The sequence below is a fragment of the Strix aluco genome, chromosome 13, assembly GCF_031877795.1.
Source record: "Strix aluco isolate bStrAlu1 chromosome 13, bStrAlu1.hap1, whole genome shotgun sequence".
In the NCBI taxonomy this organism is placed as follows: domain Eukaryota; kingdom Metazoa; phylum Chordata; class Aves; order Strigiformes; family Strigidae; genus Strix; species Strix aluco.
Genome location: NC_133943.1, coordinates 13010536 through 13037057, shown reverse-complemented (window position 1 = coordinate 13037057; position 26522 = coordinate 13010536). Strand labels below are relative to the sequence as shown.

The 26522-nt window shown below is 40.7% G+C and overlaps 2 protein-coding genes across 5 annotated transcripts in view; one reads left to right on the top strand and one right to left on the bottom strand.

The window, feature by feature from the left end:
• The window catches only part of PWWP2A (PWWP domain containing 2A), a 54293-nt gene extending 33827 nt beyond the window's left edge, over nucleotides 1-20466 (top strand). The window contains exons 3-5 of one of the 3 annotated variants that reach the window (XR_012625026.1): nucleotides 4872-4980; nucleotides 7072-7153; nucleotides 20194-20466. The gene's annotated coding sequence lies outside the window, so the exon portion shown is untranslated. The remainder of the gene's footprint in view (nucleotides 1-4871; nucleotides 4981-7071; nucleotides 7154-20193) is intronic. The other 2 variants (XR_012625029.1, XR_012625028.1) reach the window with 2 other exon arrangements.
• TTC1 (tetratricopeptide repeat domain 1) overlaps nucleotides 10217-26522 on the bottom strand; it is a 33046-nt gene continuing 16740 nt past the window's right edge. For both annotated transcript variants that reach the window (XM_074838917.1, XM_074838918.1), the window contains 3 exons: nucleotides 24938-25086; nucleotides 18813-18867; nucleotides 10217-10865 (listed from right to left, as the gene is read on the bottom strand). In XM_074838917.1, the coding sequence (XP_074695018.1) occupies nucleotides 10732-10865; nucleotides 18813-18867; nucleotides 24938-25086 (338 nt within the window). In that variant the 3' untranslated portion in view covers nucleotides 10217-10731. The remainder of the gene's footprint in view (nucleotides 10866-18812; nucleotides 18868-24937; nucleotides 25087-26522) is intronic.

The window sequence follows — 26522 nt, the reverse complement described above, 5'->3', positions numbered from 1 at the left end:
TACTGCTGCCCTGAAGCATCAAAAGGGTGATACTTAATGAGGGCAAAAGTGCATGGAGCAGCTGCTCGGTGCAGCTCCTGGCGCAGGAGGGTTTTGTGATAGCTTGCCAGCTAAAATGGGAGGGATCGGTACAGAGAAGTAAGATTTCTTTTAGGGCAAGACCAATGGGTGGATTTCTTAAGGAAATCAGGTAGATCAGTAACAGATGATGTAGTAAATTCAGACACTGTCACATACGCGTTATTTTTAAGCATTATGTAGTGAGGAGTGCAGTGTGAGGGTGCAAGCAGTTGCCTGCCTGAAGCCTCACCTGCGGCTGAGGAAATCACTTGAGGGATACTCTCACGTTACCTTTGTGCTCCCTGGCTAATCTCTCTGAGTGACAGTATCCTCCAAGGCTGCTAAGAGTGTAAGGGGCTGCTGAGATGGGCATGGTGAAGCCCTTCTCATGCTTTTGCTCTTGCTGGGAAGTTGGGACGGCCACCAGTCTGGAACGATTCTCTGACGCGTGAGGTGTGGTTGTATGTTGTGAGGAGCAGCCGTGGCATGGCAGAGAACCAGAGCCGTTTTGAAAAGCAGCTCATCCCTCCGCTCAACGAAAGGTAAAGCAATGCTCAAATTGCTAAATGCTAACGAGTGTGCAAAGAGACTGTCAGCAGCACAAGGCAGCAGTACCAGCAGGCCTCTAAGCAACTGCCGGGGCAGAAAGAAGCCAGTGTGCGCCTGGCCTTGGTATCAACTGCCGCTCACTGTTGTCATTTCTTTTCTCTTGCTCACTTGTCCTTGCTCAAGTCTTCGTAGGTGGATTTGTCATTCTCCCTCTTCATGCAGGGAGGGTGAGTGGAGTCAGGGCTTTCCGAAGGCGGTGTGCGGTGAGCTTCAGCGTGTGCTTCAGGGTGTCAGTAGGAAAAGGATCATGTTGTTTGCTGGTTCATACAGTGCTGGCAGCTGGTTTTTATTTGCATTCTGTAGCCTGTTTTTATGATTCTACTCCTGCTTTTCCCTTGAGTGTTTCTGTGGTCTTTATTTTTCCTCCCTTGCTGGGTTTGGAGCACAAGCCATGGGCACTCCATGCTGGGCAGGCTGAACACCCCTGCAGATGTTTTTGGGGTGTTCTGAATTTGGGCTAAATATTCAGAGCCCAGGAGGGGTAGTTCTAATTTTGAAATCCAGATATTCAGCTAAGAGCTCTGCATCTTAAGAGCTTAGGGACTCGAATTTCCAAATGTGGTTGTATTGGTCATTAAATATTAAACTAAGGCTGTGCCTGCTGGAGGGCTCATTCAAACATTGAAGCACTCAGAGCCCTCAGAGGAAGGGGCTGGGGGCTGCAAAGTGTAAAAGGATGAATACTGGACCATGCCAAATATAAGATCCCAGAAATACTAATACTGCACAGATAGATAAGGATAATCTTGTGATTCACTCAGTTTGCTCTGTTTGCCTTTAGAAAGACAACACTGTGAATGCGCTGTGAGAACAGGGGCCGGGGTAGCCGTACGTTGTACGCCTTTTCGTTAATACTGCAAAATCATATCAGAAGCCATCGATCCTATCTTGGCTTAGTAAACTTGCTGCTGGCAGCAAGTACCATGGCCTCAGCTGTATTTGAGCGTGGAGCAGGGACACACAAGTACATTTGGGCACAGAGAGAACTGTCACTTCAAGGGCAGGTTAGGGGCTGTAGCTGTAGGCAGTAAATCCATCAGCTTCCAGCCTCCTCCTTTCCCAAATTTTCCAAATACTGCAATTCCTCCTTCCTCAGGTAGAAAAGTGCCCCACAATGGAGCAGCACAGCCAAATGAGCTAATGGAAATGTGTCAGTCTTCACTGAGATAAAGAAAGATGCACTTGTGAGAAGCTGTGCTCAAATGCAATTAGGCAAGCAGAGCCCACAGCCCCGCTGCCTCTCCAGGGGCCCGTTTTATCGCTTGGCACTCGCCAGCACCACTCCAGGAATACATTTAGGAAGCTATTCCAGCAGCCAGGCACACAGCTACCGCCTAGACTAGATAATACCATTTCCCCCCCCCTTCCTGACATCTCACTTCACCGATGCATCAGTCTGCGGGGAGGGTGTAGCTCAGGAACACCTGCGCTGCTGTGCTCGGGGATGGCCAGGGCCAGGCCGCATTTCACATGCCAGGGCTAGAAACAACAGAAAAAAACCTGCCAGCCAGTCTGTGTTTATCCCAGATGAATGGGCACAACTAATGCCTCAGCACTTAAAGTCTCATTTACTGTGGCTGGTGGAGGGTCACGTTCTTGGTCGGCAGCCACGGGGAACCCACACTTGTGCACCCAGAGACCAGTGCCTGCCCAGTCACTGCAGGGAGCTGATGGATGCGGTGTCGGCAGTACTGGGAGCCAGGAGCAGAGTGTCGGTCTCAGTCAGATTAGGAAAGGCAAACCTGTATCTGCTGCGTCCGCTTGGGGAATATCAGCTTTGTAAATCACCTTCTCAAGAACCAGCAGATGAGGAATGGGCAGCTATGGGGACTCCGGGCTGGAGTTGTAGCTGCAGATGGTGAAGTTTCCAACTGGGGGGGATTACCACTGAACATGCAGAATCCTAAAAATGTGGTTAATAGTTTTCAGTTGGTTTAGGACCTTTAATCTATAAAGGCCTTTGCTTTGTCAGGGTAGGCTGTAATAGCTCTGGCTTAATGCCACAGCAGCCAAGAGCCTGCCAATTTACTGTGCCTTAGCAGACAAACGGGCTGACCAGAGCCTCTGCCGATAAAAGATACTCCCCAGCAATTACATCCTTTCGAGCAGGAGGCCGCACAGGTTTAAAAAAAATTAAGCTGCTGAACAAGAAAATGCTGGGATTCTTCCAAACAGGGAAAGCTTGTGAATGAGAAATGTATTAATGCTGCACATTAAATGTGCCCCTACACATCTTTACCTACTGTTAAAAAGAGGTGGCACTTTGATATAATTGGTTCTTGGCTGCAGCAGCAGGCAACAGAGCTTTGCTGTTGCTATAATCCCTTGGGAATAACACAGCTAATTAAAGCCTAGGAACTGGTGACCAGCGGCTTCTCCTTTCTCTCCAGCTATGTCTGTGCTAATCAGAGGTAGGTAGATCTCAAGGAATTTTTGTGCTGAAATTTGCTAATCAGGGAAGGAAAGATTCAGCTTCAAAACTTGGTGCTTTATCACATCCTAAATATCCCAACGCGACAAGCTGAAAGAGATTTCAGATCCCTGCTTAATAGCTGGGCAGGAGGGCATTGGCAGCGCTGTGCTTACGGTAAGTCACGGGCATGGCATACATCAGTCTTATGGTCTCTTTTCTGAATCCAGAGTGTTGCCTCCTGCAGCCTCACTTGGGGCTGGTGTTTTGGGAGACAGATCTTATGATATGAATGGAGAACTTTTTTTTCTTTTGCGAGATGCTAAATCCCCCAGATGGGATTGAGGGAACTACAGGTGTTCAGCTGCTCTGAAGGCCAGGCCTTAGGACTCTCGCAGTGCACTCCTGGGGGTTTGGCAGAACGCCTGTGGGTCCAGGCACTGGTGTTTTATGCACCTTAGGGTGCCCTGCAAGCTGCACTCATCTTGTGGACCTGATTTTATTATTTTCCTGGGGGAAACTGATGGACCTTGCTTTGCTGGTTACTTCTGTTTTGCAATGGGTTGGGCTGTCCTGCATTTTATAGCACCTGCCTCAGAGCTGGGCACTCTGGTAATGCCAGTTAAGGGCAGGCAGCTGTGCTGGATGCGGTGCAGCTGAACAGCCTGCCAGTCTGCCACTGAGGGCAGCGGCCCTGGTCTGATGGTCACAGCTGGGCTAAAGTTTGTTGCTTGATGGAGCTGGGTTAATTTGCTAGTGGAGGTGCTGGTCCTGGAGGAGACCTGGGAGAAGGGGGAGAAGAAGCAAGAGGCGAGCCGGGACATGCTGCCTGGGATGCTCGGTGATGGCAGCAGAGCAGCAGGGTGCGGAGCTGGCACGGCCCCTGCGGGGTGGCAGCCGCAACTGAGGGAGCCCACCCGAGATTGTGGTTTAATGCTGGGGGTCGAGGAGAGGCAAGAGCGTGCAGAGGTGGGCTGCAGCGTGGCCGTGCCATGTACACAGGGGAAAGGGACAGATCTGGTGCATCTCCTCACCAAAAGGCAAGAGCAGGCGGGAAGAAGCGAGGTGGTGGTAGAAAGAGGGGATGGGACCTTGCACGCTGCCAAGGGCAGAAAGAGCAAAAAGCAAAAGGGCGTCCACTGCACAGGTGCTGACTTGGTCATGATGCTGCATTGGGTTTGCTCACGAGGGTATGTGGCAAGGTGATTGTCTGGGGGAGGAGACCTCAGGGCATCCCACCTCCTGCTGCAGCAGAGGGACATCAAATAAAAACAGGATTTTGACAAGATGGTAAGACAAGGCTTTTTCTGGGGCTAAGTGAGTGTTTGCTTTCTCAAGAACCTGTGTATACACCTTAGAGCTTTGTGAAATGTTGGTTTTGGAAGCCCTGTGGGTCAGCCACTGGCGAGCGTGGTGCTGCAAGGGCAGAAATGCAAGCTGCAGCTACAAGGCTGGGTGGGTTAGAGAGACCCAGCAAGTGTCTGCTGCCAGGGACAACCACAGCAAGGAGAACAGATTGAATTACTGAGTATGGGACACTGCAGGGACCCTGTAAAGTTATTTATAAAACATCAGCGATTCTTCCAATGCCTTGAATAAATGAGGATGGATGCTGGAAATGGCTGTACTTCACTGCACATCTTGGATTTATGGCATGGAAAGCTCCATTGTGGGGAACATCGTCTTGAGTGGGCTGAGTCCAACCCTGCTGGGGCAGCTCACTTGTTGGGTTTTTAGTAATTTAGGTTTTGTGCTAACCCAAACACCCACTCTGAACTTCCTCTGTGTCCAGGTTTGATTCAGGAGGTGGAGCTGGCTTGAGTGGTGGCACAGAAGTGGAGGGTGAAGACGTCTCTCTTGGGTATCCCACTCCCATCACGAATGAAGAGGAAGAGGTAGAGGTAACAGGAGTGATATAATCTGAAATTTAGTGTTACAAACAACCCACACTGAAATATCAGAGAGCACATAGATGTTTCTTGTTCCTCATTCTTACTCCTAATATTCATGTACAATGAGATGGTTTGCAGTCTCACAAATGAGAAAAAATAATGATATAAGCTTTAGAATACGGTAATGTAGTGGAATGACTTAAATGACTGGACTGGCAATTACTGTGTATTACCTATTTAGGAAGGGTAGACTAAGTAGAGGAAGAAGCAGCAGCAATTTTAAATACTGTAGACTAAAATGGCTACCGAGCACATATCAATGAGAGTGATGATAAAGCTCAGGAAACAGGACTAATGGGCCCACCAGAAAACAGATGAGCTACTTTTCAAGTGCCCTTGTAATGAAAAGATAAACTGCTGGAGACATATGGGGCACTCTGAGTTTCCTAAAATTATTTCTAGAAAGGCTTTCTAATATGAGATCCTGGCTATGTTACTTTGAGCCATATTATAATGTCTAGAGACAAAAATCAGTGTCCTGAAAGTTGGTGGTTATAGACAGTCTGGAGTTGCCCACAGATCTATGCACATCTACCCACATATAAATGTACACATTTTTTCCATTTCTACCCCTGAAACAGGGTAAAAAATGTAAATCTAGAAGGAAAAATTGGGTAAACTTGACTCAAAATAAGAAAATGAGAAAGAAAAATGTAAATTCCTAAGATGCTAGACAAAGGAAATATAAATTTTTTTTAAAACTACAAAATGAGGCAATCTTTGGCTATATGACCAGGAGGCTCAATAGTGATAAGGCGGCAGCAATTAAGAAACAATGCATTTGGGAAGACAAGATAGGTAGTTGCTATAAACTTGATATAAGAGAATACAATCTTGATAAGGAAAGCTTAAAAAGGAAATGACTAACAAAGATAAGGATGATGCAAAATAAATTTTAATCTATTAAGAACAAAAGCAGTGCTCAAAATGCGGTGGGGGCCTGTTGCAGACCATAGAAGTGCTGGTGTTCAGAATTTCTTGATTTAAAGCGAGTGGGATGATGTATTTGCCATTCTGTTAGCAACCAGGCAGAACAGTAACAGGACTGGAAATATGCCCAGATATTTCACCTAAAATGGCCAACTGTCTCACCCACCTTGCCTTTAATGTGTGCTGGATACAGAGACAGGTCAGTGGAGCAACAGAGGGCAAAGATGACAACCCAGCTAAATATAGACTGGTTAATCTGACATCAGGGATAGGAATCTGAAAACAGGATCAGAAATCCATTAATAAAGAATTAAAGGCAAACTTACAATTAAAATCCATCAAAAATAGACCTTGTCATTCAACCAGGCTTAGTAAGTCTAGTTATAAAGATGCATCACCTGGCATGGCAGTCTACAGTATACACAATATGTACAGATAGCTATCTACACTATAAAATAAATGATGCACACATGGAGTAAGATTGTCTCCCTGACAGATCTCAAACAAACAGGGATGCTTCCATGAGATTCTGCTCAAATCACTGCTAGACCTCGTACTATTTGACACTTTTATCAGTGACTGAGAAGCAAATCTAAAGTCACTCCTGAAAACGCTGGTAAGCAACAGCATGGTGAGAAAACACACAGAGCAACATATATTGCTCAGTAAGCCAGGCCTGCCAAACAAAGCGTGACTTAATTTTGCATTTAGCTACATTAACACAAGGAAGAAAATGTCATCCACAGCTGCAGGAAAGGGGAGTATCTCAGCTCTCCCAGAAAAAGCTGAGGGGAGTTCTAAAACTTAGCACATCTGTTGCCAAAAAGGGTTAAGACAGTCTTTGAGGGTATAAACAAGGAAGAAGTGAGTAACAATGTCATGCCTTCTGTATAGAGCAGAAGGGAGACAAATCTCAGTGCCAGTTCTGATGTCAGAAAATGGAAGGTCTGAGACACAAACATGGAAATCCTGGAGAAAGTTCTTTGTAGGGAGAGACTTAAAGCAGCCCCGTCTCTTCAGTTTATGGAGAAGACCAACAGGCCCCTTCATTACTGTGCAAACATGTTCGGGGAGAAAAGGCCAGATACTGAAAGGTTTTTTATTCTGCAGGCCGAGTAAGAAGGAACAAAGGCTGGGAGCTGAGAACAGACAACTCAAAATGGAAAAAAGGCACATGCTTGTTACAATAAGGGTGAGTAACTATTGGAACAAATTAGCAAGGAACTTGTTGGTTTAAGAGCACTTATATTTAAAAGACTGTTTCATAAAACATTTTTTTCCTATTAGAGGTTGTAAGGCCAACACGTGTGACTCAAAACACCCTGGCACTGTGGTGGAATTGTGGCCAATTACACCAGGAGGAAGTACCAATTACCTTTCTGGTGGCAGCTGTGATGACTAGTTTAGACATGAAAAAAAAAAAAATCTCTTGAAAATATAAAGCAAAATAAATGCAATTGTTCAGGATTTAGACAATGCAAAAAGACTTATTTCAGGCAATTAACTGGAATTTTACCTAGAGGAGAACTTGCTGTAATGGCAGGTAACACACTTCAGAGGTTTCTGGTTTAGCTGGAGAGTGGCACTGACCTATAGATTTGAGTCGTCAGTAATGGTGTGCCCAATTTCCAGTGACACTAACCTGCCTCTTTCGCACAATGCAATTAAATTACAAACCCAAGTGTGGAAAGCAGATCAGCTGCAGTCCTTCAGCTTCATTTGTTCTTGCCTTCATTTAAAAACTGCGGGTACACATCAGGCATCCAGCAGGGAAGTTGCACACTTATTTGATGTTGTCTTTGCACGGCAGGTAGTAATTTCAAAAGTTTTGTTGTGCTCTCATTTTCCAGAATAAGTTAACCAGCCTCCAGAAGGCATATTTGCAGCCTTCCAGCCACTTAAAGATGTAGAGCAGGAGCAGAATGGAAGGAAGAAAATCTGTCACTGAATTAATTTGTAAGATAAGCAGCAAGTTGCTAAAAGCCACTGCTTCTAACTTTGCACAACAGCCACACGCTGGTAACTAATAGATATGCATACACTGCGTGTGTATAGCAATTAATTGGTCATAACAAGGATACACAGAAAATTTAAAGTACCCAGAGTAGCTTCGGAGTGGTTCCCTTTATGTCTGTTCTAAGGGGGTGTATGTATGTTGTGGCTGAGTGAACCCAGGGCCCAGACCCACTCTGCTTCCCATTCCGTGATGCACGACGAGCGGGATGTCGGTAAATGAGACAAAAGCCTGGATGAACTCCTTTCCCCCCCAGCAAAGTGAGCTACTGTAAGGCACGGTCAGGGCCCTGCTGGCTCCAGGTGCAGATCACGCTGCTTCCCCAGCCAGCCGCATTTGCCGCTCTCAGGCAGCACGGAGTGTTCTGCAGCAAGAACTGATGTCTCAACCCTGCCCATGCTAAACTCGGAGCTCTAAGGAAGCAGGATTTAGATCTACTCAAGTGCCTCAGTTTGGGCAAAAGCCAAGCTTATGAGCTTCAGCCCAGCACTGCCTCTGCCTAGGGCGCCTCAGAAGCAGCTTGGACAGCCTTTGCTCCATAGCGTTCCACGTTTCAGGAAAGATTATTAACATTTATACTAGTCCTAGCACTCTGCCCAACCCAATAAGCCTTCCCTGAATCTGAAGAGCTCAGATCAGAAAGCAGAATGGTTTTACAACTAATGAGCCTATCTGGACCTGCAGAGCCTCTCAAGTGGGAGCACACTCGTGTCCCGGCACACTTACCTGGGTAAGCTCAGCCCTCTGCTTAGACACTGGAGTCTGACACACCCAGCCTTTGGCTGACAAACCCCCTTCAGCAGCACTGTGGCTGCTCTCAGCAGCAAAATCTTTCTTTAAAACCTCCCATCCACACACCTACCCCTTTGTCCAAACTTTGGTAGTAAAGGAAGTTCAGCCTTGCACATTAGAAACTTTATCCAGTAAAGCATGGCATAGTTACAGTTTCAGCATATGGAAATCCTAGAGGCTGTTTAGTTATTTTCTTAAGCAACATTTGAATTATGCAGAAGATGTTAAAGGCTGCACAGGCCCCACTCTAAATTAGGGCTTCTCTCTTGACATGAGATTTTAATTCCCATAGACTTAATACACACTCACTGCAGGCTTGAGAGTTCACAAACAGGTAACCACAAAGTCAAAACTAAAAATGCAGCAGGACCAAGTTAGACAACAATCAAAAAAACCCCCCACAGCTGCAGAGACAAAAATGAAAATAAAGCGCCAAGAAGACCTTAGCTTGAGACTATTTCTCTCAGGCATATTAGTGTAAAAACTGAAGCTCTATAATTTCAGTCCTTAAGTACACACACAGAGACATCCTGAAACAAATTCAAGAGGACAACCAATAGCCAACAAACAGCCACCACTAATTATTTAATTAAATCATGTATTGAAATCTGCATGGAAACAACTGAAAATCTGCCTCCAATGTAAACATTTCAGTATCAATATAAAAAAAAAAAAATCAGTATTAATTACAAAAGACACCCCTTCCCCAAAATCTGAATAAACTACTACAACAGCACCTGTATAACTAGGTACTTGAAAGTCTTCAAGGTCTAATGTACTATGAAGATCTTCTGCAAGCAACTTTATCACTAATTTGTTTGCCGTTATGAGTATCTGTAATATGAATCTTAGACAAGCAAATTTAACTAATTTTATGTTACCATTACAAAGAGTGTGTGTGTATAGATACATATATAGGCACAGAATTTCCTTGTTGCTTTCAGAAAAATTTAATAAAAAGTAAGTACACAAACTGTGGTGTAAGGGTAGCCTGAGGTTAATTTATCAATATTGCTGTAAGACAAAAAAAAAAAATACATAATAGAATGGTTTGGGTTGGAAGGGACCTTAAAGACCATCTAGTTCCACCCCCCTGCCACGGGCAGGGACACCTTCCACTAGACCAGGTTGCTCACAGCCCCGTCCAACCTGGCCTTGAACACTGCCAGGGAGGGGGCAGCCACAGCTTCTCTGGGCAACCTGTGCCAGTGTCTCACCACCTCACAGGGAAGAATTTTTTCCTTACATCTAATCTAAATCTACCTCCTTTCAGTTTAAAACCATTACCCCTTGTCCTATCACTACATGCCCTTGTAAAAAAAAAAAAACCAACAAAAACAAATGCTTCAAATGAATGTCCTGCAAGTATGTTATTTGGGCTATAAGCACTTTTAACAATGATACCACCACGGAAAGAACTCAAATAAGGCAAGAACTTCACAAACCAAACCAACAGAAATAACAAGCCTTTATTACAAAGAAAAATTATTCCACAGAAGAGGCTGGCTTGCTTCCATGCATGCTGTCAGTCATATCCACCTGCTGAGTGTGGAGAAGTGCTTCTGTTAGATTCATTAATTCCCCAAGACACAATTAGGCTTTGTTCTTGGCTACAGGTGCGTGAGCATTTTGATTCAACTGCATTGCTTGCTAGAATTTTGTTGCCAGCATTGAATGGGCCAAAATAACGAACCTGAGAGTGGGATAAGCCAAACACCACAAGGGAAGAAAAAAAAAAAATTAAAAAAAATAATAAATCACACACTGGACATAGTTATCACTAAGAAGTCAAATGACTTGCTTTACATCCACATTGTAAGTAATGTCACAAGCAGGGAAATGAATGTGCTTGACTCTTATCTTCACTTGGGGAGCGTGAAGAATGTTTGCTGAATCCTTTGATTGGTACGTGCAAGCACACGGTCAGAAAGCCTGAAAGCCAGCAGAACTAGATTGAATTCATGTTATCTATTGTTGTTTGGATTTTGAACGAAATTGATGGAGTACGAGCCAGTTGATGAATCCTGTTTTATCTGGAAATTTTCTGTTGACAGGCCAAAGGGGCGGAGAACCAAATTCCCAAAATCCTTCAGTTTGCCTACAATGAAAAGGAGAGATAATATGTTAAGTATTAAGCAGAGAGAAAACTCCCATTGAATTATGCCTGACTACACAGTCCAGCTCTACTAATTTATCTACTAATTTAAGGTAAATGCTGTGGAAATCACTGCAGTTTGTTGAATATTTAGGCTCTTTACATGAATTAAAGAAATCCCAGTTGTGATGTAGTTACTGTCAGCTTTGGGATTGAAAACAGATCACCATGCTGGTCCTGAATGGTTCATCAGGCAGCCCTGACGAGGAGCCAGTGGCTGCAGACTGTCATGGCTATGTGGTTATAGCTATCCAGAAGCACCTTATTTCCTCAGTGGTAAGCTCTTGACGCACGAGAGTTTAACAGCTCACAACAAAGCACTGGTCTCCCCTATACTTATGCCTGGCTATAACTCTGATAGCTGCCAACATTCAAATTTCTAACACAAAGGTTTCAGTTCTGGACATTTTTGATGCTGCTACAGCTCTCTAAACAATCAAGAACATCAGTTTCCTCGACTACTGAAAGACACAATGAAAGCCAGTGTTCAAACTGCTCATTTGTGGTTATTAAAAATCCCTTTCTAAATCCCTGTATTGATATAAAGAAAAATAAAACAATTTCATCCTTGCAACTGTGTTTGCACCTGCAAACGAAGCAGTTCCATCTGAAGCATACACGTTTACAGCCATTTTGCCTGCAAAACACCTCAGCATGATGTCATGTCACACGACATCATTAACTCACTTTCAAACTACAGTTCTCCAGGACTAACCACTGCTAAGAGCTCTGAACAACTCTTATTTAACAAGCTTTGTTAAATATACACAGGGTATGACAGTTAATAACATGTAAAGGCTTCTATCAATGTACATGTATCATACATGCTTTCTGACTCTAGAAAATGAATCTTGCTACCACCTGTAAAAGGGGAAGGGCAACAAAAGGACAGCCTTTTAAAAAAAAGTAATATCTATAGAGATGATAGAATAGATAAAATTAATCAAAACCAATGTTGCCTAAACACAAGCTAACTGAGCCCCTGGCATGACAAGACAAAGGAGGAAGATTGTCAGTTTTCCAAGAAAAACATTATTTTCCTCCTGGCTTCAATGCAGAATTGTAGACTAATTTCCCAAAGAACAAACAGGAGAAGTTTGGACAAGTTGAACCCTACCCTAGGTTTGCATCCACAGGCTACACACCACTGTTCAAAAAGCCTTCTGCCTTTACTAGATTCTTCAAGGCAATGGATTTTGTTTTGCTGGGAGTTTTGTGCATGCAAATGGTGGGGAAAAAGTGACAACAACAACAACAGGAGATCCAGCTGAGCAACTGAAGTAGTCACAATCGCGTAACTAAAACATGCAAATGCCACAGCTATTCCTACTTGCATGTGCATGCTTTCAGCAAGCCATCTTAAGTCATGAGAAACATCTGTTACTCGTCATCTTCACCTGTATTTCTATTTCTAAACTAGCATATTAGAATCTAACTGCAAAGTCATATCAACACTTATCACTTAGTTTTCCAAACATTTTCCAAAGTTCTTTTGTTTGTTTGAAAACCCTGCTTCTACTCAGCAGTGGAATCATCACTACTGCTATTAAGTAAGTTTCCTCACTACAGTGCACCAGCCAGAATTCAGTTCAGGCTTTGTTGCTAAGCCATACTGAAGCAGTCACTTCCCAGCAGCGATAAAGAAGTACAGAAACATAAGGAGCAAAGCCCTATGTACGTTCTTTACAGAAAGAGACAAGCAGTATTTATGCTGCACAACTGGAGTACAAACAGATCAAGAGATTTGACTTGCATGACACTGCAGGCCTGTGACCGTGCTCAAAACAGAAATCGTATCCAAGTCTGAACTTAGCCCGTGGAAGTATGTCCCTTATCTCTTACATTGCACAGTTCAAGACAGGTTAAACACCATCACCCTAAACCAAAATACGCTATTTTTTCAATTGCATTTCCAAAATTGAATTGCAGCAGGGGAAGCTTTTGAACACGCTCCCAGAAAATACAAAAAGAAACAACAGCTGGGGAAAAATGTAAACTTTTTATTCTAAGGAACAACTCAGTTTGGCATAAAGAATCTAACAGCATTACTACAGTACTCCTAAATATGCCAAAGTAATTAAGATCTTGCATCAAAGTGCAGGTTCACAACTGGGTATCCTTCAGAGATTTGTGTGATTATTTTAAAGCAAGATTGATCTTTGAGAGTCAACATGGAAATTCCATGGCCTTACACAAGAAAAAAAGACAACTTAAGCCTACAAAAGCAGCTAGTTGGAGAGACAGAATTTTTCTTCAGTTTGATTTTTCTGTGTGGATTAACAAATGCAGTGGTTGAGTGATCTGGCCAAAGTCATTCCAGTGAGTGGCTCAGCTAGGATTAGCTTCTTTGTACTGGTGGTGGTTTGGGGCTTTTTTTAAGCTACACCCTGTTTAAGCTAAGTTAACTATTAAATTCATAGTTTCATACTGCATCCTAAAAGCATTTTGGTTATAAAACTATGAAGTTGTTCATTGGATCTCTATGACTGGGATGAATAGTTGCTATTGTACTTCTAGACAAACATTTGATCATTGCTTAGTTTCAGGTTTGGGGGTGAGAAGTATCTTTGTCTACTGGTGGAAGAATCCCGGCATTGCTAGAGCCAGTTGTAAACAGTTCACAAGTTATCCAGGCACTGCAGCTGGCTCAGGAGCAGGCAGACGAGTTTGACTGTTTCAGGAAACTGTGAAAGGTCTTTTCTAATTGGAGTTAGTACGATGGCTCTTTTCCGGTCATACCAGAGCCAATAAACACAGAACAACTGCCTCGGTATTCTTGCTTGTAGCTAGGCCAGCTCTTTGGGAAAAGCTAAAGACTATATGATATATTTAATACTTTATTCTTCATCTCACTGGGATTGAATAATTAAAACAATGCAGTCATAGGTCACCTTCCTGTTCTATCACTTAAATCCACATATAGCAATGCCTTTTGGTGCAGCCACATTTAATAAATTGTTAATGAAGCAGAAGAAAGCCTTGCCTTTTCCGGGAACTCAAGCCCAAAGCACTGCTCCTGCTGTCTTGGCACACATAAACCCATCATTGTAGGAAAGCACTATTTCCTCCTCCCCCACTCTCCTTTCACCCTAAATTAAGATCTGTAGTTAAGTCCAACCTCCCCCTCCCCCCAAAAGAAAAGCTCTCTTAAAACAGAGACTGTGCTTGAAGGAAGGAAAAAGGCATGTGGAGCTGTGACTCAGCTGCAAAGAGTTCTCAGCAGTCAAACACTCACTTGTCCCCGAGCAGGGTCACGTTCTCCTCTCTGAGACCGTATTTTCATAGATCTTGTTCTTTGTATTTTAGAGACTCTATGTCTACTTTTCACTGGGAATTCCAGCATGTTAAGGTTCTTCAGAAGAGCAATATTTAGAAGTTAACAAGAAAACTAACTGGTAAAAATCAATTTAGGGCTCATAAGTCTATGATTCATTACTCACTTAAACTGCAGTGTAACATCCTGTTGCAAAAGGCAGATGCATGAAAAGATTTCTCACAATTTATATTAAGATGTAACAGCCAAAATTAATTGCTATTCAGTCTTTCTGGCAATAATTCTAGTATAGTTGCTAGTGCTAATATGGTGTTTGAAGTTGAAAAGCTAGATATTTGTGTTAATAATTTTTTTTGGATAAAAGACAAGTTTCCTGATGAGGTCTCATCTTTGTATAACTTTCTGTATTACAACAAGATTTCTTAAGCAATTAAAAGAGCAAGGGCAAATCCTTTTCCCTTCCCTAAATGGTGAGGACTGAACTGAAAGTAACTATGTATTAGCTCTCATTTAAACTATTTAAAGTGACCTCCCTATATACAGTATGGGAATTTAGCAGTTTCAAATATGGGATACCCTTCAGTATAAAAAAAAAAAGCCCAAACTAATTCTTTAGGCACTAAGTCTAATAAATATCATTGCTGATCTCAAGTAGCTGGAAAAATCTCTTACTGGCAGAAAGGCCCAGGTGATATGTTCTGATAGGCCTTCCCATTAATCACATAGATGATCAAGTACATTTCACTATTTTCTGGAATGCACTCATTTATAACTTAAGCTGAAAGTCCCAATAGTTTTTAATTAGATTTGATGAACCCTGTGTGTATAAGATGGGTAACAAAGATTGGCATATGTTCCATCCCATTTTTTAATATCCAATATACTTGGCTCCCCTGTAGCTATGAAGAAAACTATATTGTTGTCACAGTCCTCAAGTTGGTAAATGTTGCTAAAACTATGCCAAACTTCCCCTCTTCTCACACCCTCTCCCCAAAGGAGTTGGTCCTAGTTATCACAGTAATTATAGTTTCTCTAAACAAGACTAGCTTGTTGCACAATAGCTGGAAATCTTTGGCTTTAAAGTCAAAAGAGAAATAAAAAGAACACAAAATGGTCAGTATATGTTCGTGTCCTGGGCAATTACTAAGGCAGAGGACGCTCATGTTATGAAAGCATAAAGGGCAAGAGCCACATGGATTTAAAAGCTCCTTTCAAACTGTGCTATAAGCTAAGCTTTCATTAATGTGAAACTCAGAGGTTAGTTTGTACTGAGCAAACTTCAGTGGCAAGTGGCAACACTAATCTGCAACGGCTGAATGGCAAATATGAAAATAATTTAAATACAAATGTCAGCTTTGGGAAAGTTAGACCCTTGCAGAACACACAACAGAAATGTACTTGGTTTGGCAACAAAACATGCTTTTTCTAGTGACATCAACTTCATCAAATCACATGCACTACCACTTGCACACAAGAATTCATAGTTAGGTAGTCTGGAAGAAAAATCCAGTCAGGAATGTGTACGCTGATTTATTTACACACAATCACTTAAGAAGTGGTTTCAGCTTCTGACAAACTATGTGGTAATGAGCTGTAGCACTGGAAAACAGGAAACACACTTGGGGAAGGAGGAAGATGCACTCCATTTATTTTGCTTTGTTTGTACACAGCTCCAGTTTTCATGACAGTGTCAGTTGGGTATACCAGGACTTAGTTTTATTTGAAAGAATAAAGGCCTAGAAAAATGACGTTACTGGCCAATTCACTGACTAAAATGAGAATTCAATTCAATATCCAAACTTCAAAGGAGCCAAAGCATGAATTGTGACATTTTCTAAAGATTTTGTTCGTGATTAATTTTAGTGTCAGCGCTCCTGGACCAGGCCTAACCTGGAACTATGAGGATGCATCTGAATTGCTCTCCTGGAACCAAAAAATCTGGGGTACAAGCCACACACTCGAGCTGACACCCCTGTGAGAAGACAAGAATGAATCCTTGCACACCTGGCACTGTTCAACCAGTAGTCAGATAATCTCCTAACAGACTACCACAAGCAATTGTTTATTCTGACACAGTACCCAGTTGGTAAATACATTAACAAAGTTCTTGAAAAAGAAAAGCTGAAGCAACTTAAAACAAATACATTGTACAACAAAAACAATCCGAAGAAATCTCTTAACCACCACACTATATCAAGTTTGTCCTCTTTCACTCTTTCCAGAACTCCTATCTAATCCCCCTTCTTCAATTGTAAGAGTTTTTCCTTGACCTCAGATGAAACAGCAGCATTTTGTGAACCTTGAGAAGTATTTCCTTCCCAGGCCTCCATTCTTAGATCCATGACATCACTGCTATCTCTCTTACTGACAAGATACAGGGAATTTTATAACACTTAAAAAATTTAGTCTGGTTACTGCCCATATTCCTAACTTACTTTCAAGTGTTGTATTAAGAGAATGTATTATAGAACAATCCTCAATTTCTGTTACACTAGTGATCACAAGCAGTGCTAAGAAAAAAATATCACCTGCCCAATTGACACCATGTAATTTTAATGAAACATGAAAATTTATAGGAATCCTGTCACATGCAGAGGTTGTAGATGAACATAGGGTTATACACTGTACTACCCCACTCTTAGTCTGGTTTTCCTGGCTGTTTAAACCAGTAAACATCAATGTATCTCCTTGCACGTATGTAACATCATTGAGAAGGGATTCCTTTCTCTAGGATCCCAATATAAACGGCCTGAACTGGTTCCCAAAAGACCAGTTCATTTCTGAAGTGCTAACTACCACTGGATTAACACTTTCTAAAAAGATCACATCTAGTCTGAACACTAGGGAAAAATTAGCAGTATAGAACTAGGTTTGTAATGACAGTTTATAAATCTGGATTTATTGTCTCAGTATAGTCCCTTGTGTTTAGTGAGGCCCTTTGGACGCTGGTAACAATGGTACAAAGGGAGAGTTCAGAATACTTTGTGTTAAAACCCATCCCATGTCCTACAAATGAGCATGATCCTTCTGGAGATTTTCTGCATTTGTCATTTATTTATAGCACTATTGCACTTAACCTTCTTTATTTATGGCTTGTTCTAAGTACAATGGTGGAAACAGAATCTGATGATGTAAAGCTCTAGAAAGCCTCACTGCAGCTTTACTAGGTCAAAACAGGTACAAAACAAGAGCAAATCAAACTCCCTGCACAACAAGAAAAAAAAATATCAGCTTCAGCATAAGTCCTTGAAACAGCCTTTTCTTCCCAAATATTTTAAGAATTAGTGTTCCAGTATGCAAGACAGACTGAGTTTATTTGACCTGATTCTCTGCAGAACAGCAAAACACTGTCTTCCCCTTTCCCATCCCAAACCCTCAAAGCCTACTCATCTGGAAATAGTATTTCATCTACTACTTGTGACACCTAGAATGAGCAAACAGGTAGCTACTGAAAGCTATTTCTGAAACAGGCTACGTACAGTTAGTTTATCTTATACTGTCATTTGTCCTTGATCTTTTGTGGGGATTTTCTAAACAGTACAAATGAAAAGATTATATAAAAACTCATTTTAAAAAGCACCAGAACATCACATTGGCTTAAGTAGCATCTGAACCTATAAGAATTAACAAACCCTGTTAACTAGGAGACAGTAGACAATGTTGACAGCAATCTTGTTTGGGCAGGAGGTTCCCCCCAAAACTGTTAGTTTAACCATAACACTGTGAGTAGTGCAAGGGAGTGCTTTATACTCAGTGTTACACATGAAAACCAATCTTGCTTGGGCAATCTTATTTAAGTAGTTATCTTTTTGAAAGACATCAATCCAGTTAAGATATTAACCAAGCAATACCATACAACACTATGATGGGGGCACATACTTTCAAATGAGTTATATTAATTAAATTTTCTTTTCTACAAACAAGTAGAGTCAGTAGTATCCTTTGGTATAGAATTGTAAAACGTCAAGAGACAATGAACTATGCAGTTAGTAAATCTAATTCTTCTCCTAGCAAGGCCAGATGCCTGTTTGCAACACTAGGTAGGTCTAATTCAGCCTCCAGACAAACAGAACTGAAATACTATATAATCAAGGTAAACACGAAGACTTGGAGGTCTCTAGGTTGGAAGTGCTACAAGAAGAACTGAATTTATTTCTTCAGACACAAGATCAAACATGCTCAGTTATTACAGCTGGTTGACTTCTTTTACGTAAAGGTTTAGTGAAAACCCTGTTTTATCCCTTTCATGAGAATGTTTCCTTTGAAGGTTTACTTGCAGAGAGAAAGGGCAGAGCAGCTGGTCTGTTTCAAACCATTTTCCCCAGCGTTTACATGCATCAATATTAAATGGTTTTAGAAGGTCTTGAGTGTTCTCTCTTTAAATTTAACTAATAGCCGTTTCTGTACCAGAGAATTATTTGGCTAGGACTTCCTGGAGGTGAAACCAAGTAGTACAGAACTATGAAGAAATGAGGAGTTTTGTTTAACACAGAACAAGTACTTCCTTTAAGATTTACCTTCTTTAAATTTTATACAAGAGATTCTACTCATGCATTTTTACTTTTTCCAGTAGACTATGAAGATTACTATGCAAGTTATATATACACACTACTTACCTAACATTTCTTTCTTTAATTTTTCATTCCGCTCTTCAATTTGTCTAGGTAATCGCTGTGGAGAGAGAGAAAAAACTGGGATCAGACCCATGCTTTCAATAATACTGTAGGTTAAGCTAACGGAATTTTCACACGCATACCCAGCATACACTGTTTATGTCTTAAAAGGAATCCTTATGTCAAACCACACTTTCATCTTATTCTGGACACCTGTAATTCATCCTATGACATCAGTTCACATAAACAGTAAGTCATAACTTGTAAGTGCAGGTTTCACATAGTCATACATTTTTACTGCTGAAAAACAGATCTGATCTGTTTGCTTGGAATTTTAACTGAAAAGCTTATGGAATTTAAGAGACTTACAATTAAAGTATATTTTAGCCCTATTTCCTCTGCTGTATGTGTTAAGTTTGGTAAGAGAGGCTAGAGGAACTAAGCAAGCACAGCATTGGACTTCTGAACATAAACACAGGTGTCATGAGGAAAACATCCATAAAGTCAGTTCTCAGTGGCATCGCACTTCAGGGAAATCTGCACTGTAAAAACATGAAGATCTTCTAAATACAAGTATTTTATTAGAAGATCACCGAATTAACTATCTGTGAACTTCAGGACATAGCTTACTGAGCAGCATCTTGGTATAGGTCTAAGGAGGAGAGGGTATTATAAATAAGGGCCTTGATTTGGCAGTTTGTCATGGGGAAGGAACTCCAACAGTTCATCCTGAGCAAGGTACCAGTCCAATAAGAGTTCGTTAATGTGCTTTTTCCCTCTCTGCCAGAACTGGCACCAGTGTTAAAATCTATTGCACCATCACAAACAAATTTATCACATGTTTCTAATGAGCATTACGTAACTGCATGGTCTATGCATTCCTAACGACTTGAGACTCCCATTTAAGCCTAGAGCAGCTGTGACTCATCTTCCATCCTTACACAGTGTTTTGCTATATGATTGTAATGATCATTTTTAATTGAACTTTACATTCACTACAAGTAAGTTTACCATTGCATCATTTAAATTTTGCATCTTCTATACATCAGTTAAAAACAATATTAAAACAAATGACAGTCACTTTTTATACATTTCTTTTTGTATTTTTCAGAAGTACTATTTCAAGCTTTTATACTATGCTTATTACTGTATAATTCTGGCAGTTCAGCATGCAATTATATGCATAACTATGCTGTCTCTTCTTGTGGAGGTCATAGCAAGTAAGACAGATCTGCTGTAATGGTATAGTGGTAACTTAATTGCAGTTGCAGACTATGGTAACAGGTGTGGAATTCACTCCTGATACACTTCCCTTGTGATAATTGGCTTCTGAACATAGTTAAAGAATTAATTTCCTAATCTTGTTCCTTCCTGTCATTTACAGCTCCAATCATCATCGATAGGTTTGTCATCCTGATATCATTGCCACAGTGAAATAAGATGGTCACCTCAAGAAAAAGCCTATTGATAAGGCTGCCTGGCTACTGCTCTCTCCAATGCAGGATACACTGGTGAACACAGGCAAATACAGTTCATTTTCTATAGTGATGGGGAAGAGAGGTGGTATACCCCAGAAAAACAAGTACTAAGGAATAGAATGCAGATATAGATAGATGGCTAAGCTTGAAACCAGCCCAGGCCCAGCATCACCACCAGTGAGCCAGATCTAATTAGCCCAGTCAGACCTCATCTGACTCCTGCTGACCCAGAGGGGCTTATTAAGTTCTGTGCAGATCTGGACCTAAGATGCCTGCATGAAAACATGCGTAGATATCCCCAGGCTCTAAATTCAGTCTGCATTGTGGCTGAGAGATTTGCTGAATCTTGGACGAGTTTGGCACATATAGCATGTGTGTCTCACATTTGGACATTAGGCTTTATCAGGACGTATGAAGACACAAATCCTTGATCTGAAATACATATTCCATGTTTTGTTTGTCTGCATGTTACTATTTCAAAGACTCAGCATTTCTCACTCCAGAAATGTATTTGCAAGGTTAGTTATCTATAGAAAGGTATCTGTGAGGACAGCTATTTATCTGGGGTCTATAATACTCAAAGTACAGCTTCTTTTGGTAAATAAGTTTATCTGGGCTGCCAATCTCTCAAAAACTGTGTTGAAGCTAAAATTCACACAACACTGTTACACACCTGCTAAAAACAAAACCTTAAGATTGATACCATATAATTAAACACATTCTGGGAAAGCATCAATAGGGATGATTATTTGACCACAAAACATTATAATTTCAAACTGCTTAATTTAGCATTGAAGATGTCAAAATTACCTGAAGTGTGCGACACTAGGATTTAAATCAAAACACTAGCACTGTACTCCTGAAATATAAACAGTACTGAAATTTTAGAGCACCTATCAAATCAGGAATCAAAGCAAAGAACTACTGTGTATTTAATGTTTTTAAACTGTCATTTAACAAGTTCATGACATTCCCTAAAGCAGTATGTGAAATATTTTCTGTGTACAGGAAGAAGAAATATTTGTTCTAACAGTGAACGAAGCTAATTTGCAGATTCTCTTGATGCATCATTTTCATTACCAGCAAAGGGGGAAAATTACTGCAATATTTCTGCAAAGAGCAATGCACTTTACCTTAACATAAAGCAAAGCATCTTAGCCTCCTATATATTAGATATGTTAACCACGTATGTGGAGTCAACATTACAGCTGGAATTGTTTTTTTATTATGGAATTTAAAGATTTATTATGAATATTTTAAAAAGTGTAAAATTTCCTTAACAATTTTTCAAGAAGGGAATTTTAAGCTTCAGTCTCAAAAGATTGCTTCTACTCTGAAACTTGACAAAGAACAGGACCAACTCAGGGCAGAATGTCCTAAATCCCACTTGCAGTGTAAATTGAGGGCATTTTGTACAAAGTGTTCTGCACCACATGTGAGCTTAAAGCCTCTGCCTAGTAAAATGAGGTCAAGGAGCAGAAGGTATATGTAACAGTCAACCTCTGTACTTCCCAGCTACAAAAATTAAGAAGAAATTACCAATCGTTCTGAAACATTCCTGGAAGATGGCCAGGAAGAACAGCAACACTGTTTATGATTCTCTTCTAGCCCAAATCTCCACTGGTTACTGAGCAAGGGCTCTTTTGTGAGATTATTAAGAGGCATACTCACTGAAAGAAAAGTGGTTTTGCAAGAAGTACAAAGGACATTATCTATACTTTCAGGGGGTTCCAATCAGCCAAAATATATGTATATTAAACTCCATACGTTTTGTACCAACTACTGAGTGTTCCCAAGTCCTAATCTGTGGAGTCCTGACTGGTGGTTCGTAAGAATCTGTCTGATCTTCACAGTTGTTCTTTGTGTGATGAACTGCTAAAATGCACTCCTTATACACGATTTTACCAAGTAACTGACTAGATTACACTAGGCCTCACTCTGGAGCTGGTCTAATGCTAAAGGACTGCAAGCTACAGAAACTAAACCCCATCGTTTCCTTTAGAAATGTCAGCAGACTCCTTGGCTGAATTCCTGGATCAAATAAGCCATAGTCTCAGCTAGGAGACTATAAACAAGGCTGACAAATACTCTTTTCTAGACTGTGATGGACCCATCACATGCACTACCCATGCAGTAATGATGTTTGACAACCTTGTCATTTATTAAGCCATTGCCAAGAGCTAGGTGATAAAGTGCTCTCCTGATCTCAACTAGATGCATGCAACAAGCATCGGGGGGTTGTTTCACACTACAGTAACCTGACCCTGTTAGTGGTGCTGCCAAAAGGGATGGCCCCAATTCCTGCACTGCCTTGACCACGTCTTCTTTCCTTCTCACTTGCATTTGCAGCAGGACTTGTCTGACTGCAAAAAAGCAAGGCAATGTAAAAGTATTTACTTTGGGGCTTTTTGGTTGCAGGCTTTTTTTGCTCGCTTGTTGCTGTTTTTCCCTTTAGCAGAGTTAGTTGTCTGCCAGACTCATAGATAGAACCAGCCATCCCCTAGGGTCAGACATGAGCTAGTACCAGCGCTAGCACAAGGAAAGCAACTGGACAGCTTTGTAAGCAGCAGGTAGTTAGTAGATCAGTTTAGCTGTTTTGTGAAACCGTACCCTTACCACTAACAGGAGTTACACAGTTAAGCAGAATATTTTTTTGACATCAGTGCAACTGATCCAGTCCCAAAGGAAGTAATTTCAGGCAAGGCTTCTTGTTTAATATGCTATAAAAGCAGTTTCTAATCTGTCACTTACAACACCACAGTATGGGGAAGGGGGGAGGGGAAATCACTACTAATAATTTATTTTACCAAATGGAGAGTTAAAACCTTTCAAAAATAACTGCATTGACATATTCAAAGTGGTTTTGAAGATAATTTTGCAGGTGAAGTAAATGATTTTTTTTTTTCCTCTATGGGGCAAAATATGTTGCAGGTTCACTGATGTGAACTAAAATAATGATGCCCTTTGAAAATTTAACCAGATATAAAGTCAAGTATTGGCATATGGATTTGAGTGCCCAACGAAGAATTACGTTTTAAAATCGCATCCATTAAATGGAAGTAAAGAATAGTTCGGCTGTTGCTTTCCCTGCAGAAAATGGTCAGCTCTTTCCAGGCTCTTCGGTGCTTGCAAACCATTTACCTACCATGACCTGAAGCTCCCACTTTGATAAAAAGTGACCGCCACTGTACTTTTTACAGTGGCTACCTTCCATCAGCACATGTTCCTTCAAAACCACAGGCTGTCTGGCTACATCTCTACCACATTTGTCCTTTCAACACAGTCTTCATAACCTCTTTTCAGAAATAAGAACAGCAAGCAGCCTGTAAGAGGAGCTTTCTGTACAAAATAAATTTCCCTTCTTGCTACCCTTGTGAAAAGACCCTCTGAACTTGTCAAATCCACAGCTCTTTTTCCACACTGAGCATTAACATACTAAATATCACTAAAAAAATAACTTCCTGCTGTTATTTTACACAAAGAGTTACTTAAAACCCCAAATCAGCAGGCTGTAGCAGTGACTTTAAATCCCCATTGAGTAGGGATTATTTACATGTTAGATTGGGGTTTCAGGAAGTGCTAGGGGTTTATCTTTTTTTATCCAAGCTGACACATCCTAAGGGCCAAGGAAGCTTTTAAAACATTTCCTTACACTTAGAGATATGGCAAAGATTCTGCAAGAAATGTTTAATCCTGAAGTATTTGTGATTTGATTGAAAGTGGTGAAAGTGGACACTGGAACACAGTACTAAGCTGCAGAATTTTTTTTTTTTTTTTTTTAGAACGAAGAAAGTAACCAAATCAGGAGAGAGTGCTGTTTGCAACCACAAGGTGCCTTTTTCTTCAAATGAAAAACTGTTTTTGAAGATTAATAGCAGACTTCAGAGACTATTAGTAAAATAAGTCAAAGTGGCCAATACACACAAGGCGTAGCAAAGAACAAGAACAGAAAACAGCTAAATCAAGAAACACAAACATCAACATTTTAAAGTAGATACTAACACAGATACGGGCTGATAGAATCCTGTCTCTTTGCCATTCTCAAAGTTATATAATCAAGTCATCAAAAAAAGTAATTATTTTATAATTATGCCATAAAGGCATTCGACTGCAAATTTACGAATCAGAAAAATAATTCTACTGAAAGAAAACCAGACTCCCACTAATTAAACAGCTAGCAAGAACTGTATTACTGGGTGCTTGTATTCTGATCTCCAAATTGCAGATTCGTATTGAAATGATGGCTACTAAAATGCAGCCAAGGTTCAGGCAACCTCTTCTAGCACATGCATAAATACAATTAACAGTCTCAATCAGAAACACTAGGTGTGTGTGCGCGCACGCTATTCAACAGCTAAACATGTAATTAGATGCTTACAGCTCAAAACACACGTTTACTTTCACTCAATTTGCCAAGGTAAGAAGAGGACCATGCTTTATGGACCTGAGACCTGTCATGGAAGTTGTGGCAGTTCATGTAATCTTCCCTTAGGTGAAATCAGATGAGAAAAAGACTACAATTTCAGACTTGAAAAAAAAAGGTATCATCACTGCATATGAAGCTGCTTGCATAAACAGCACTGAATATTTAGAATAGGAAAAAAAAGACTTTGCTTTAAAGTTAGGCTAAAGTATACTAAAAATGCTTACCATGCAAGCTTCTCTGGCTTGATGAACTGATGGGTCTTTTTCTAGGACTGCCTTATAATCTTCCAGAGCTTCATCTAGTTTTTCTGTTTTTTCATATAGTTCTGCTCTCCTCAGCAAAGCTCTAATGTAGTTAGGATTTAATTCCACTGCTAGAAAACAAAACCAAAGCACAGTATACTTGAAACATTTCTACACCCCTCAAATGAATTCTTAAGTGTGTATTAAATTCTTAATAGTTATCTTTATAATGTAGCTTAAAATCAGAGTCACAGTTTAAAAGCAGTCATAATTCAGAAGAGGCATACATCTAACTGAAAGTCTAATGCAAATGATCATATTTCACTTAATGTCTACAATCTATCACAGATAGAGGTGATTTACAATGCACATTTAATTTTGCAATACTATATGTGCAGAGATTCTAAGTGACACTTCAGAAATTTTAAGTACCTGTAAGATTTTTTCAACTTTTGTATATTTAATGTTTATTACTAGATTACAGCTAAATATACCTGAAGATACACATAGCAGGGAAAATAAGCATTTCCCTGTTTATCTCAGTTCAAGTTGAGACAAACTCCAGGAGAACTTCTGAATTTAATATCAAACAGTCAAAATTGGGTTGGGAATCCACAAACAGTTATATTAGCTCTACAAGTTAGCAGAGGGGCATACTGACTGAATTTAAGCTTTTCCTCTCCTTATTCCCTTGGTGGCCATGACCATGTTTACAGATGCAGTTAAGACTGAATGCTAAATTTAACAGTAACCTGCAAATGGTAATTTCTCAAGAATTTCTTCATCCATTTTTCATCACAGAAAGAAGGATTATGAAAGACTGCCCCTTTTATAATTACCAACCCATTAAAATGGTTCTCAGGCCAATTAAATGTAGGTTTATCTAGCTAAATATTCTAGTTTATTTTTTCTGGAAGGACAAAGACAATGCTACAGTCAGCAAGTTGCAGGTTAGTGTGAATTGCTCTGCTGTGCTCCAAGTGTTGCATTGCAGTTTGTAAGCCAAGTCCCTGGGGAGTGTGAAGCAATGGTACGTTTAAGTCTCGCTGCTGCAAAGCAGACCTACTCCCTTTCAGCCACTACAAAATTAGCAGAAGTGTTTTTCAGAATGCACCACCACCAAAACAAGGCAAACCTCCAAAGTGACTGAGGCCAGCTAGAATTTGTTACCTTCAAGAATACTTTCCAGCATGTACAAACTCATATTTACTGTACAAGCAGTACTGGCATGCAGCCATTGGATTAGTTTTCTGATTGGTAATTTGGATTTTTTTCCCCAGCTGTCATGGGGAGTTTAACAAATATTCAAGCATGGGTGAGTGGGTGGAAGCAATAAAGCAATGCACAGCTGAAATGGTTTCACTAGAAGTTGCAGAGAGAAAAATATGCAGGACAAGAACGGGAGAGCATAAGCCCTTGTGACAAAGCAAAAGCCTTGCATAAAAGGGACTTGATAATGCTTTTAATTCTGTAAGGCCTCACGGTTCTTTGGAATCTGGCATTAAACCAAGATTTGGGGAGGAACGGCAGGTGGAAGTGGGTTTAAAATAGTAGGTGTAAGGAAACA